Raw genomic sequence first — 14,979 nt, 5'->3', positions numbered from 1 at the left:
GTCTGCTGGATGCTGTTTTAAAATGTGGCTTTGTTTCCATGTGTTGCAGGTGCTGAGCAGGTGCGGCTGATCCTGCAGCCACTGAGGAGGAACCCGCACAATAAATGGGCCGAATGCAACACCTCAACGCAGGCTAACTGCAGCTCCTCGCTGTGCGCTCAACAAGTTAAGGTAATGTCTAGCACTGCAATGTTGGGCAGCAGGCTGTAGAACGAGATCTTCCTGCCATTGACCAGTTGGCTGAGTTTCAGCGAGCTACAGGCCTGATAATCAATCTCTGATTTGTGTGTGGTTGGCCATTCTCAGCTTGGGAGTTTATAAGGTTAGATCGGGCCCCCTGTGGCACTATTTCAAAGAAAGGCTGGGGATGTACATCCCAGTGCCCCAGCCAATGTTTAAGCCTCAACTAACATCAGTAAGACAACTTACCTCATTGCTGTTTGTGGGAAATGTTTAGCCCTTCACAACCTCAGGATGTCCCAAAGCACTTTACAGCCAGTGAAGTTGTTTTTGAAGTTAGTTGCTGTTGGAATGTAGGAAACACAGCAGCCAATTTGCACACAGCAAGCTCCCACAAACAGCAATGATACAGTGACCAGATGACCAGTTTTGGGTGTTAATTGAAGGATGAATATCAAAATAATGCCATAGTGTCTTTTAAGTCCATTTGGTAGGACAGATGAGGTCCCAGTTTCAAATTTCATCTGAAAGATAGCACCTCTGACAGTGTAGTACTCCCTCCATACTGCAGAATTGTAAGCCTAGACTTTGAGCTCAGGCCCCTGGAGAGGGATTGAACCCACAGCCTTCTGACTCGGGTGAGAGTGCGACTCACGAACTATGGCTGACATCTGACATTGTAGCCAGGTAACTAACATATCTTGCGTTGTCAATCATGGTAACAGCTATTTTGAAGTGACTGGGAGGTGGGGGTGCTATCATTCAGCGATATCACAGAGTGTAGAATCTCATCTACTGGGTTATGGACTAGTGCAAAAGAGCTGACTTCATCACACCAGCCTGCATTGAACAAAAACTCTTGATTTATTTTGTAGAACACCTTACAGCACTTAAGAGGTTTAAATGTGGCCACTCGAGAACCAAATGACTGTGGGAAGACATGTCAGCGAGGTACGTTTCACTGTTCATAGAGTGCAAGTGAGCGCGAGTGCAAATAAAATCCGCACCTGTGATCAGACCTAGGAGGTCACTGTTTTTTCAATTGTTAGAGCTGTTGTCAGGAGTGAAATCAAGAAACACTCCTTTATTCAAAGGGTATTGGAAACCTGGAAATCTCCCCCACAAAAAGCTGTGGATGATGGATCAATTGACATTTTCAAATACTGAGATCAGTAGATTTTTGTTATGTAAAGACACCAAAGAAAGTGGAGTTGATGTACAGACCAGCCATAATCTGTTAGAATGGTGGAACAGGCTCGAGGAGCTGGATAGCTTATTTCTGTTCCTCTGTAAAATGAGATTTCTGCAGTGTGCATTGAGTGTTGCTGAAGGAGTAATTGAAGGGATCTGCTTCATCTAGTGGGAGAAGTGTGCAGCTGCCAACATAGCTGCCACTCAACAGTGATGCCTAAATATAGCAGGAATAACATAACAAAATGCAATTTACTATAGATTGAGGCGGATGTTGGCAGCTGCGAGAAATAGGAGAAACCTGTAAATTTTAATTTGCCATCCACGTTGTTTGTAAGTTCTTATTTGCTATCTCAAGTTGCACCCGCTGCTTGTTGCTTATTTGATCGTGGGATATGAATGTCGTTAGCAAAGCCAGTATTCATTACCCATTCCTAATTGCTCTACCATTATCAATGTCTGGTTAGTGCTCACTACCATCACTACCAATTGCCTGCACTTGTGCTGCTGGGTGCTGGCAAGTCAACATTGTGTCAATATGTCATACCCCAACCATTATTCTTCAGTGAAGTCCAGGTAATAGCACAGCAGTGGTGTTGGCTCATTAAAGGTCCACAGTGCCCACGCTTGCATATATACACATGCAGTCACGCTACACCACGCAGGCCTACAGTCTACAGCAAAATCGTGTTCTGCGGCTATAACAAAATCGGAGGTCCCAATGATCTTTGTTAAACTGCGTGGAGATCATTTGTGAGAGAGCCCTTGCACATTGCATTGGTGAGTTATGATCTAACAGGGTGGTGGAAATTGATTCGTTAATAACTTTCAAAGGAGAATTGCATTTCCACTTGCAAAGGAACAATTTGCTGGGCTATGGCAAAAAGAGCAGCCGAATAACTGGTAGCCCTTGAAAAGAGCCTGCATAGACACAGTGGGCCAGATGCCCTTATTACATGCTCTATGATTTTATTTGTGGTTCCTCTTTCCCTAGACTCCAGAAAGCAGAAACAGATTAGGAGGAGGAAGACGTGCACACCAGCGGGTTCTAATGCCATCTCTCGGAGCTCACCAGAGATGGCAGTGGCCAGTCTTCATGGTACAGCTGGAAGTGGGAACCCGGTAAGATTTCTGGACAAACTCGTGATTAATCTACTGTCATATCCTAGAAACGTAAGAATTGCTGGACCAAGGTCCATCCCTTTCACCTTCACCCGTTCCAGTTGTCATTTGATACAGTGATAATGGGAGTTGTTGATTAATCACAGTGACCAATGTCTATAAATGAATCTACAACAGAAAACACCCAGTGGTGGAGAGCTTAGGGAACCATAGGTCCAAAGCCCCCTGTTCCTTCTAAGCTCCACTCCCCACACGTTATGTCTCAAATTATTCATATACTGGATCCCCAAAATGTAACTTCTAGGAATAAATATCTAATTTGTGTTTGAATGAATCAGCACTGTTTGCTTCCGCCATCAAGTGAGCCTGTTCCATAGATTGACCTCCTGTGCTCTTTGCTGTTCTTGTTCCTTTGAAGGAGAAGGAAGTGGTGTCTGTTTTACTGTCCCATCTCACCAGTGTGCTGCAACATATCGGATCCACGTACGGAGCCACTTTCCGAACACGACTGAATCCAGAGCCAGAGCCTGTTGGGGATCTGGGGGCCTCTTATTTGTAAGAATAACTTTTCTTCTCTCTTTTTATTACTGAGTTACATGATGCTGCCGCCCCCCCCCCCCCCCCCCCCCGCCTTCACTTGCACATAAGTGTGTTTTAGGCTTAAATAAAAGCAAAATACTGCGGATGCTGGAAATCTGAAATAAAAACAGAAAATGCTGGAAAATCTCAAGCCTGGCAGCATCTGTGCAGAGAAAAATGGAGTTAATGTTTCGCGTCTAATATGACTTTCTTTGGAAGAAGAGTCCTATTGGACTCGATGTTAATTCTGAAATTTCTCATCTCTGGAACCATTCTTGTAAATTTCTTCTACACTCTTTCCAAGGCGTTCACATCCTTCCTATACTGTGGTGCCCAGAACTGTACACAGTACTCCAGCTGAGGTCTAACTAGTGTCTTATATAAGCTCAGCATAACCTACTTGCTCTTGCATTCTATGCCACTACTGATAAAGCCCAGGATACATACGAATTAGAAGCAGGAATAGGCCACTCGGCCCTTCAAGCCTGCTCCGCTGTTCAATAAGATCATGGCTGATGTGATTGTAACCTCAACCCCAAATTCCTGCCTACCCCCGATAACCTTTCACCTTCATGTATGCTTTATTAACTGCTCTCTCCACTTGTCCTGCCACTTTCAATGATATATGCACATATACACCCAGGTCTCTCTGCTTCTGGGCCCCCTTAAGAATTGTACCCCTTATTTTATATTGTCTCTCCATGTTCTTCCTACCACGATGCATCACCTCACACTTCTCTGGATTGAGCCTCACCTGCCATTACAAATCTTCCTCTAGCCCGAAAAATATTCATTGACCATTACCCTCTGTTTCCTATTACTCAGCCAATTTTATATTTACGTTGCTCCTGTCGCTTTTATTCCATGAGCTATAACTTTTCTCTCAAGCCTGTTGTGTGACATTTTCTTTCCAGCATTTTCTGTATTTTAGGCTTGTTCAGATAAAGAAGAAACAAAGAACTTGCATTTATATAGCACCTTTCACAGCCTCAAGCTGTTCTGAAGCACGTTGCAGTCACAAAAACACTTCTTGAGTGTTGTCACTGTTGTAATGGGGGGGGGGAGTAGCCAGTTTGTATAAAGTAAGATCCCACAAACAGCAATGAGATAATTACCAGATCATCTCTCTCTTTTGAATTATCAGTTGGGGTAATATCAATATTGGCAGCCATACCTTCAGGTGGTCGTGGAACCTTTTAGTCCACTGGGAGAGCAGCTTAATGCCTCATGCTAAAACACTAGGTCCAACAGTGCAGTACTCTCTTAATACTGGACTGGGAATATCAGTATTGATTTTGCACTGAAGTCTCCCGAGTGGGGACTTGAACCCACAGCCTTCTGGCTCGGAGGTAAGCATTCTACCTAGTAAGCCACACCTGCAACAATTTGTATTTATATAGAGCCTTTAACATAGTAAAATGCCCCAAGGTTCTTACAGGAGCTACAAAAAGAAATATTAGGACAGATGGAAGAGATAGGTTTAAGAATCACCTGAAAGGAGGAAAGAGAAGCAAAGTGCTTAAAAGCTAAGCAGCTGAAGGCATGACTGCCAGTGGTGAAGTGATGAAAATCGCAAGAGGCTAGAATTAGAGGAGCAGTTGTAGGGCTGGAAAATGTTACAGAGATAGTGAGGGGGGGAGAATCCATGGAGGATTTGAACACAAAATGTGCTTCTACTTCAACACAGAGACTGGCTATTTCACTCAGTGTCCTTTGGATTAGCAAGTGTAAGAAATGGAAAAAAATGTCACTAACATTGTCACTGAGATGTGTAAGATGATTAAAGGATTTGATTGGATAGATAGAGAGAAACTATTTCCTCTGGTGGGACAATCCAGAACAAGGGGGTGGAACCTTGACATTAGAGCTGGGCCATTCAGGGATGATATCAGGAAACATTTCTTCAGGTAGCAGGGTCGTGGAAATCTGGAACTCTTGTCTTCCTAAGAGCTGTTGATGCTGGAGGTCAATTGAAAATGTCAAAACTGGGATTGATAGATTTTTGTTAGGCAAGTCTGTCGAGCCTTTTGGAGCCTAGATGGGGAGATGAAGTTCAAGTATAGATCAGCCATGATCGAATGGGATGGCAGAATATAGTTGAGGGACTGAATGGCTGCCTCCTAACTCTATGTAAGGGCCCTGAACTCCTGTCCACTTTTCACTGGGTGTCACCTTAATCCGCTCTACCGTTAAGGAAATTACATTACTTTTCAGCAGGCAGATTGATGCAAGGTCAAGAGCTCTTTCACTGTGGGTGAATTTGATTGGTTAAGTTGATGATATTTGTTACTGTGGTTGAGCTTGGCTCCAGTGGGGGTTCAGTGAGTTCTGTTTCTTTAACCTTTGCATTGGTGTCTCTCCTAGTAGCAGGTTGGAGCCAGAAAACACAGAGACTGCAAGTGACCTGCAAGAAGATGGCATCTCCAGTCTTGGCATCCGTGTTGTACGTCACCCAGGATTTACTCTTAAGAAAGATCGAGCCTGGAGATACAAAAAGTCAGGTGGGGGAAAATGCTTTTCTTTCTTCCTCATCACTGCAGGCACCAACTCAGGATGCGTGATACCTGTCATTTATTTGCGTCACTCTTGAGTTGATGCACTGAGCATATCCTTATGTTCTTTTCTCCGTTATCTGTTTGTCTAACTTCCCCTTGAGGGCATCTATGCTATTCACCTCAGCAATACCATGCGTTATTGCCTGTCTCTCAGTCTAACCTGTTAATTTTGTATTTACTTGCTGAAGACTATCCTGTGTAAATAAATAAGCTCCACAGAACTATTATTGTCAGTGTATGTAAAGGCTAGTTTCTGTTCCAGGAGCGTTACATGGACTCTATTTAGCTAAGCATATGGCTATTTTGGTAATGACAAAAAAGGGACATGTTTAATAATATTCCCTTTTTATAATAATATACCAGAAGTCAGGTCACCTCTGATATTAAACCGTACACTTCAGGAAAGACCTCGTTCATTTCTTGGTCTCCACTGAGTTTGCTGTATTCAGCCAAGGTGTGCAGTCAGAGGGTTTCAACTGACTTCAAAGTCCCTGGCTTAGGTAGGTTACTACCTAGTATATCCAGTAACAAAGAGTGTGTTTGGTGCCATCTGGTGAGGATAGAATTACACTTGGCTCTAATGCTGTCCATGGTCAAATAGCTTGCCAACATTCACTGCCTGGGTTCATATGTGCGGTCTAACCACTGGGTTAAGGGACTGGACAGTAACCATACGGTTGTAAACGAGTAGAAATCGGCCTCTTCTGGGGACAAATACAGGGGGAAGAGATTGCACATAAGTAAAGATATGACTTAGCATCAGTCAGTTGCGTCTTGGTATCACATTTTCTGTGTTTCTTCTTGCAGTGTCTGCTGGCCTTTCACCTTCATCACAGAGGGTACCATTTCACAGCATCTTGGGAGAAGCTTTACCTTACAGAGATGGCTTATGCAGTGGTGAACTGTCCAGCATAAGAGACAATGGAAACCAATCCATGGAGTCCCATGGTGTTAAAAAGACAAACAATGGATTGAGTTTATTGGATCCATATATGTTGTCACCATCATCCTTGGACTGTTTGAGACAAGGCTTGCTGAGGAACATGGGAAACATGGAGGAAACTGAAACTTTGGGGGCCTCTAGAACGAGAAACACAGAAATAAGGACAGAGATGGGTGGTCAGCCAGTGACTAAAGACTTTATAGCATCAGTTTTCTCCCCAGATAGAGACTTGGCAATGAAGAGAAAGCTGGATCCATTGGACGTGGAGATCAGTTGTCTGTCTCAGAGAGGCAATGGGCTTGGTGTAATTATAAACCCTTGCACAGATCAAAAAATGTCAGCAGATTTGCCCTTAAAGAGGCTAGTGGGTGACACGCAGGGTTTGCACCCCTCTGATGGAGCCAATTGGGGTCTGGTCCTTGGGAATGGTAGTGGTATCTCAAATGGTCAACAAAGACCATTGAATGGAGGTGGATGCTCCAACTCAGGGAACCAACCAAGTTCATCAAGTGTGTCTCAAACATGTCCAGAAAAGGCTGAATCCAGCTCTGTCTCTTGCCAGCAGAATGTTACTAATCGGATTACTTGTTCTGATGATCGATTGGGACCTGATACCTATGACCCATTCAGTCCAACTGATGAGGAGAATGTCAACGGAGAGTTTACAGGTGGTGATTTTTCTCCAAAAGACAGGACTGAATTGGATGATGGCGAGGAGGAACCTGAGGAGGAGGACGACGACAATGAGGAGAAATATGACCCTTTTGATCCCACAGGCTCTGTTGCAAGTTCTAACAATTTAAGTCCATTAGGAGATGATTCAGAAGGCGAGCTGAAAATTGTTAGTGATGCAGGACTAACTGAGGAAGAGGATTGTATGAGCCCTGAGTACGAGGAAGATCAGTCACCGGAATCAGCAGCGTGTGTGTTGTCAGACATGGAATTGCAGATTGACTGTGCGAACATGGTCAAATCCAGTCTAGAACCTGACCTCTACAGCTCTCCTGAGTATAGAGATTTGGAACCTGAATCCCAGACAGGTTTTGCACAAGGGTTAAGCTCCGTAATTGAAAATGAATTTGAAAGCGACTCTAAACTGCAGATCGATGTTCAGCTTGACTCAATCTCGCAACAAGAGACTGAATCTGTTGACTCAGAAGCTGACATTCAATCCCAAAACGAACTGGTTAGAGAGGGAACAGGCGATGCGATGCTTGAAGAGGAGGAACCAGTATTATCACCAGCTGGGATCGATTATGGCTTAATGCAGAGCCCTGATTCTAAGGTACAAATGGAGAGTGAGGCATTGAAGCTTTCATTGAAGTGTACTCAGAAAGAAGTTTTGGTCTGCTCCTTGCAGGAGGGAGACCGTTGGAAAAGTGAACAAGCAAAAGAGGCTGGTCTCGAAGCAAAGGGCATCCCTGGACCCACGGAAGCAGCTAAACAGGAAACGGACACAGATTTGCAAAGTGCAGCCAGGTATCAGAAGAACTCCGAAAGAACCATTTCTGAGCCGATGGAAGCTCTGGAATCTCAAAGTCGGTTAAAGGCAAAGACGGGTTCAAGTAGCCGCATCATAACCAAGTCCACATCAAGGCAACGGTCGAGAACCGAGGTTGTTCGAAAAGATAAGTCTGATGCCAAAGTGCATTCAAAGGCAGAGCACAAAAGCAAGTCTGCTTCAGCTTCCAGGTATCATCACAAATCCCATCGCACTGTGGAGAGAAAAGACAACCTTGTTTTCACGGTGAATGTTTCCAAATGGCCTGAGGACGCACATAAATATGAAGACTCTGAAATTGAGGAAGGCGAAATTGTGCAGCCAGATGAAGAGAGCTTCAGCCCTGCTCGGACCTTTCGCAGCCGGGGCAGAATCTTCGAGCGTCTGAGAGGAGTTGAAGGAGATGATTTTATCTCTCTCCACGCTGACTCCGATGAAGGAGCGCTGCAGATCGACCTGGGTGAGAACCCGACGGACGGAGGACGAAAGAAGGTGGATCATAGAAGAAAAGTGTCAAATCAGCAGAGGGAGAAGTACATGAAACACTCCAGATCACCAGCAGAGTCCAAGACCCAATCTGGGTCGCATTCAGAGTCCAGCTCCCGCAGCCGGAAAAAACGCAAGAGAGAGCACAAAAAAGCTCGGTCAAAGGATCGAAAACGATCCAGGTCTCAGTCGCGCGAGCATAAAAGATCCACGTCCAGAAGCAGATTGCGAATCCATCGCAAAAAGTCCAGATCTAGATCCAGATCCTGGGAGCGAAGGAGATCGAGTTCCAGATCACGCCATAAGGTATCTCGGTCCCGAACCCGTTCCAGAGAGCATCGACGATCTAGGTCGTGGTCGCCATCCAACAGCACCAGCATATCTGCTATCGGGTCTATGAGAGCTTCTGCCGAAAGGTGGAAAAACCGCGCACCACAGTCGAAGGAAAGTGGGTCGTTTCGCCGTTCCCGGTCGAGCAGCAAGTCAAGGAAGGAAAGGCGCAAGAAGGAAAAACATCGGGAGCTGGAAGCAGCAAAACGGCGAAGGCACTCCAGGTCAAGATCCAAAGAGCGGTCACAGAGGGAGAAGAGACCACTCAGTCATTCTCCCAGAAGGTCGAAAGAAAGGAACGAGAAAGAGAAGGACAGAAGCAGAGAGAGAAACCCTGTGAGCGAAAAGAAACATGAGAAGACTGTGAAAGGAAGGCGGGACAGCAGAATAGTGGTTCCCCCTTCGATTCAAGATCTAAATGATGATGATATCTTAATTAAAGCACGCTCAATTACCAGAACCATTACTGTGAATCCAGGTGAGTCTTTAGAAGACCAAGAAGATTCCATGGAGGTGGCAGCCCTGTCTCCAAACCGGGAAGCCATGTACGACTCGGATGAGTTGGGCTTTGAGAACAGTTTCTCTGATGTAGAGCCTGGGGACCACATGCAGGAGGGCAGGGTTCCTGGGAAGGGCCAAGGGAGCAAGAATGAGAGGAGAAGCGGCCATGAGAAAAGCCACAGAGCAGGTGACCCTGGCTCAAAACTGGTCAAAGTGAAGGACCGAAAGAGAGCTCACCCAGATGAGAAGCCAGGCAAAGAGAAACGAAGGAAAAAGCTGGCTGATGGGCAGAAGGGGGCAATAGGGGCAGATAGCTTGAAGGCAGAGAAGAAGGGGAAAGAGCATTTGATTGGTAGCCAATCTGATAAAAAAATCAAATTGGTGCCCAAAGAAAGCAAGCAACAGGTGCCAAGGAAAGTTAAACTTCAGTCCAAAGTAGCGGTTCTAATCCGAGATGGGGTGAGCTGTGCTGCCTCAATGAAGGACGACCGTGGGAAAGGTGGAGGTTTGATTGGCGTGAAGTTCAGTCGCGATAGAGAGAGCAGATCCCCATTCATGAAAACCGAGGACAAGATCCACGACCCAAAGCCCAGCCGGCATCGAGCCGACAGCTCGGACAACAAAGCCATCCCGTCAAGGGCACCAAAGGGAAAGACAACGACGAAACCCCGCTCAGCGGCAAAGAAAGTTAAAGTGGCCAGCAAGGCGAAGAGCTCCGGGAAAAAGAAGAAGGAAGCCAAGCCTAAAACTACTCTAAAGAAAGCAACAACCGACAGTGGCAGCAGCAGCAAAGACTCCAGTCCATTCAGGATCAAGGAAGAGCTGTCGTGGTCTTCATCAGAGAAGTCCGATGACAAGGGCAACCTCCCGAGCCCCACAAAGGACGCAGTGGAGCAGGGGCTGTCCCCACTCTCCCAGATCTCGGAGAGCGCCCCCCAGCCACTGGAGGCTGCTTTCATGCCAAAGGAGCCCCCGCAGCACCAGCCCCCTCCCCCACCCCCTCCGCAGCAACAGAAGGACTATCACGAGCACAGCGACACTTCAAAGGTCAATGGAGACAAACCAAGAGCACCGGGCAAACCATTATCATGGGACCTCCAAACCGGAGGAGGAATGTTAGCACGTAAGTCACGTCTTGACACAGTCTTGATGAGGAGGCCTAATTAAGTCCTGTCTTTGGCCATGTATCACACCATACTAAGCTAAATAATGGTTGGGAATTACCCCTGCTTATCAGATTGGTGCACAAAACTTGCAGGTTGCATTGGATATTTCATTCTGGAAGTGAATCCAGTACTGGAAGAGAAATGTTTTTCAGATCAGAGTTTTCCCCTCACCACCCTCTCCTCAAGATATTATTTCAGGCTCGGATGAGATTTAGCTGCCAAAGGCAGCCCCCTGTTGCATCCATCGAGGGGCTTCCTTTGGGTGGAAAGGTTCTTGTGGAAGCTGAATCCTGACCATTGCCTACATGTGGCTTGCTAGAGGGAAGTGGGGCTGATTTCCCAATCGCCTGCAACAAAGGGCAGTAAGGTCATTCCAAACACTCCTGTTATCCCTTCTGCCAAAATTTAGCTGAATACCATGGTTAGGGCTGCGTTTACTCATAGCCATTGCAGGGATTTGAACAATATATCATATTTTTGTTACTTCTGGCAGAAAGGAGGAAAACACCAGGATTAGCAGCTTTCCTATTATTGCACACAAGTTGTAATCTCAATGACTGATTTCAATGGCAATGAGAAACATTGAAAGTCATACATGAAAGAGCTCAAACAATAGGCAGGTGGCCAAGAAGCAATCGATGTGGGTGTGGGTGGCACCTATACCAGTCTAGGTCAATATCTGTCAAGTGTTCTGACCTGTGCTGAATGACTCCATCGGTACCTAATCAGGTAGAACTCAGGGCAGGCCAATGTTCCCTGAGCTTGTTGAGCTCAGTTTGAAATGGGCTCTTATTTATTTGGTTATTTATTTATTATTCTTTTTTGGGATGTGGGCGTCGCTGGCTAGGCCAGCATTTATTGCCCATCCCTGACTGCCCTTGTTCAGAGAGCAGTTAAGAGTCAACCACATTGCTGTGGGTCTGGGTCACATGTAGGCCAGACCAGGTAAGGACAGCAGGCTTCCTTTCCTAAAGGACATTAGTGAACCAGATGGGTTTTTACAACTATCGGCAATGGTCTAATGGTCATCATCAGACTTTTATTGAATTCAAATTTGACCATTTGCTGTCGTGAGATTCTAACCCGGGTCCCCAGAGCATTACCCTGGTATGTAGCTGTAGCTCGGGAGAGGGACAAATGGAAAGGTCTTTCAAGAAGTTGACACGATGGGCCGAATGGCAGCCTTCTGTGCTTTATCATTCTATGAATATAAATTTCAAGACTGAGGTCAAAGGACAGAAGCCCCTCTCTTGGACTTGTGTGAGCTGTGCAACAATAAACAGCCCAATTTTTAAAATGTCAAGACGTGTTGGGCAGAGCTGGATTGCTTGAGGTGAATGTCCAGTTTGAGTGGCCATTTCCAACACTTGCTGCTGCAGTGCCTTGTCCTTCCAGCTGCCCCCCCACCAGTAAAAGCGTGGGTATTCTGTTGCTTGACTTTGAGAATAATAGACTGATATAGCAAGAAGGTCATTCGACCCATCACGCCTGTGCTGGCTGTTTGGTAGAATCATCCAATTAGCCCTACTTCTCCCCTTTCCTCTAATTTCTTTTCCCTTCAAGTACTTTATACAAATACCTTTTGAGCAAAAGATATCCTACTTGTCTGCTCCCTGCTCAGTGCATCCCTTTTGGGAACTCAAGTGTAGAAGGAGGAGCAAGGAAAAGGTGGTAGATATGCCCAAACCCCAGCACTCTGCGCAGAACAGCCACCAAACTCCTAGAAGCTTGTGGGTACAGTTATATATTGGTGTGGCCTCTGCATTTATCAGTACACCTGCTGGTTATTGAGTCCTGAGACCGGCGTTTGTGTCTTGTGAATATAATTTTGAACATTTCTTTTGTGCTTTGATTTTAAGTTACTGCACTGCTGTTCAAGATGGAGGAAGCCAACCGAGCAAAAGCCCAAGATTCTATTCAAGCAATCACTCAGGTACTGTAGCCAACACCAACTCACAGCTCAAATGATATTTATCTTCAAATTATTATTGTCCTCCATCCAGTTTGTAGCAGTTGGTTCTGAACTCGGTTGAAGGTGGCCGTTCCGCATACACACACTACTGCATCTTTCTTCAGCTATGGCCACAGCAGCAATCAAAGCTCACTACAGTTAAGCACCTGACTGGAAACTTTGTGTTTTTGTGTGCCTGTCCATGTGCCCGTGTGCGTGGTTCCTCAGCTCTCTGTTACTGTGCCTAAGCTGCATTTGGTTAGGTGGAGCAGCTAAGCTCAGGTGGAGCTCCTCTGCATGGAATAGCAAGTGTTTGCCACCTTCCGCCCACCCTTGTGCTTTATGTGATCAGTCATTACAGGTCTAGTCGCTGGTGAAAGTAGCGGTCGTAGTCATAGATGATCATGTATTAAGCGCATCACACCAGTAATATAGTTGGCTGACTTCGAAGCACATTAACGTGAAACTTTAGTTCCTATATTGATAATGTGTTAAACTTGCAGGGTTATGGGGAAAGAGCAGGGCTGGAGTGGGACTAATTGGATACTTCTTTCAGAGCCAACACAGACAAGCTGGGCTGAATGGCCTCATGTGTTTTGTGATTCTATAAAATGTGCCTTGTGCAGATACTGGATATTGTGACTTTGCAATTTTGTGATTTCTCGTGTTGGAGAAACTTTAGTAAAGTACAAAGCACACACCAATACTTGATAACTGATCTGTTACCCTACAGATTCTCAGTCAGACGAAGCCCCCCGCACCACCAGTGCCGACCAGCCTCTCTGCCCACCTCCCTGCCAGCCAGCCCGCGCCCAAGTTCCTCCGTCAAGGCTCCTTGTCGATGTTGGGCTGCTCAGCAGGACCGCCCTCACTGTCAGGATCCGCGGCTCAGGCCCCAGCTGCCAGCTCCGGGAAGCTGTACAGCATGTTGGAGAGCACTGAGACTGCCAAGGTGGAAGGGGCCACCAGCACAGATGGCAATATGGATAGCGACAGGGTAAGCCTCTCGAATGACTTGCAACAAAACACCCCCGTGTTCATCGCACACTGGAAGAATCGTATCCTTTTTCCTTTTGATACAAGCCTACGTAAAGGAGGGAGAGGGTGGATTGTCAGTGCTGATCTCTTAGACAACCTCCCACCCTTAACTGCAGATACTGCTCACTCCCCAAGTGGGATTAGCACAACGACCAAACAATTTGTGGCCAATTTCAGGAGAAACCCTGTGACCTGAGCAAACTGCAGCCTTTATTCACAAGGCTTCGCCAGATGTACTGAATTACTGCCCTTCCCCCAAAATGTGTGCATCATTTTCAACACAGGACTAACCAACAAGTCATAAGAACATTGAAATAGCAACAGGGAGTAGGCTTAGTGGCCCCTCGAGCCTGTTCCGCTATTAAATATCTTTTGGCTGATTATCAACTTTAGCTGCACTTTCCCACCCTATCGCCATATTTCTTGATTTCCTTTGAGTCTCAGTCTTGAATATTCTCGATGACTGAGTATCCACAGCTCTCTGGGGTAGAAAATTCCAAATGTTCATAATCTTCTGAGTGAAGAAAATTCTCTTGATCTCAGCCCTAAATGGGCAGCCCCTTATCCTGAGTCTGTGACACAGAATTCTAGATTCTCCAACCAGGGGAAACAGCCTCTCATCGTCTTAATAATTTCATACATTTCAATGTGATCACCTCTCATTCTTCTCACCTCCACGGAATATAAATCCAATCTACTTTTTCCTCCCTCCATCCCTCACTCTGTCCCCACCTCCTCTTGTCTTCTTTATTCCCCATTCTCTCACCCTCTCCCATTCTCTATCCCTTCCTCTCTGGTTTCCCCGCCCTCACCACTCCTCCCTGTATATCATCTGCAAAACATTGAATTTCTCATCCTCATTGGATCCTCTTTCCCACAAGATGACTAAGATTAAAAGCACTGGCCTAGACTTCCTGCCTCACCTTTTCCCTCCCAACAATTGTGTTTTTAAATGGATCCAGGACTGAAGTGTGTATGTGTATACATATGTATATATTATATGTTATAGTCGGCTAGTGCTTAACCAGCCTGTGCTCATACCTAAAGGGTTTCCCAATTTTGAGAGGGTGTACATTGATCCCTGTTGCTCCTCTGCTCACAGTACCTGAAGAAGCTGCACACACAGGAACGCGCAGTGGAGGAGGTGAAACTGGCCATCAAACCCTTCTATCAGAGGAAGGAGATCAACAAGGACGATTACAAAGATATTCTTCGCAAAGCTGTACATAAGGTAATCGCTTCTCATCTTTCCCAAGTTAGCTGGTTTGTAGAGCGATGCAAAGTTGTGAGAGATATGACACCCCCAACTGAATCCAAAACTTATCACTCTCATTCTCTTAGCTTAAGTACTAGAATAGAATAAAACATTGGTGAGGCCACAACTGGAGTATTGTGTGCAGTTCTGGTCACCACATTACAGGAAGGACATAATAGCT

The 14,979-nt window shown here is 45.8% G+C and overlaps 1 protein-coding gene across 4 annotated transcripts in view; it reads left to right on the top strand.

Annotated features, from left to right (window-relative positions):
* The window catches only part of LOC121271708, a 33,016-nt gene that overhangs the window by 14,157 nt on the left and 3,880 nt on the right, over positions 1–14,979 (top strand). For 3 of the 4 annotated variants that reach the window (XM_041177876.1, XM_041177879.1, XM_041177878.1), the window contains exons 3-11: positions 50–171; positions 1,056–1,131; positions 2,366–2,493; positions 2,912–3,048; positions 5,437–5,573; positions 6,435–10,511; positions 12,414–12,487; positions 13,239–13,502; positions 14,646–14,774. In XM_041177876.1, the coding sequence (XP_041033810.1) occupies positions 50–171; positions 1,056–1,131; positions 2,366–2,493; positions 2,912–3,048; positions 5,437–5,573; positions 6,435–10,511; positions 12,414–12,487; positions 13,239–13,502; positions 14,646–14,774 (5,144 nt within the window). The remainder of the gene's footprint in view (positions 1–49; positions 172–1,055; positions 1,132–2,365; positions 2,494–2,911; positions 3,049–5,436; positions 5,574–6,434; positions 10,512–12,413; positions 12,488–13,238; positions 13,503–14,645; positions 14,775–14,979) is intronic. The other variant, XM_041177880.1, reaches the window with a different exon arrangement.

Source organism: Carcharodon carcharias, chromosome 31 (genome assembly GCF_017639515.1).
Source record: "Carcharodon carcharias isolate sCarCar2 chromosome 31, sCarCar2.pri, whole genome shotgun sequence".
In the NCBI taxonomy this organism is placed as follows: Eukaryota; Metazoa; Chordata; class Chondrichthyes; order Lamniformes; family Lamnidae; genus Carcharodon; species Carcharodon carcharias.
Note: the sequence above shows the minus strand (reverse complement) of the source record. Positions and strands in the feature narration are given on the sequence as shown.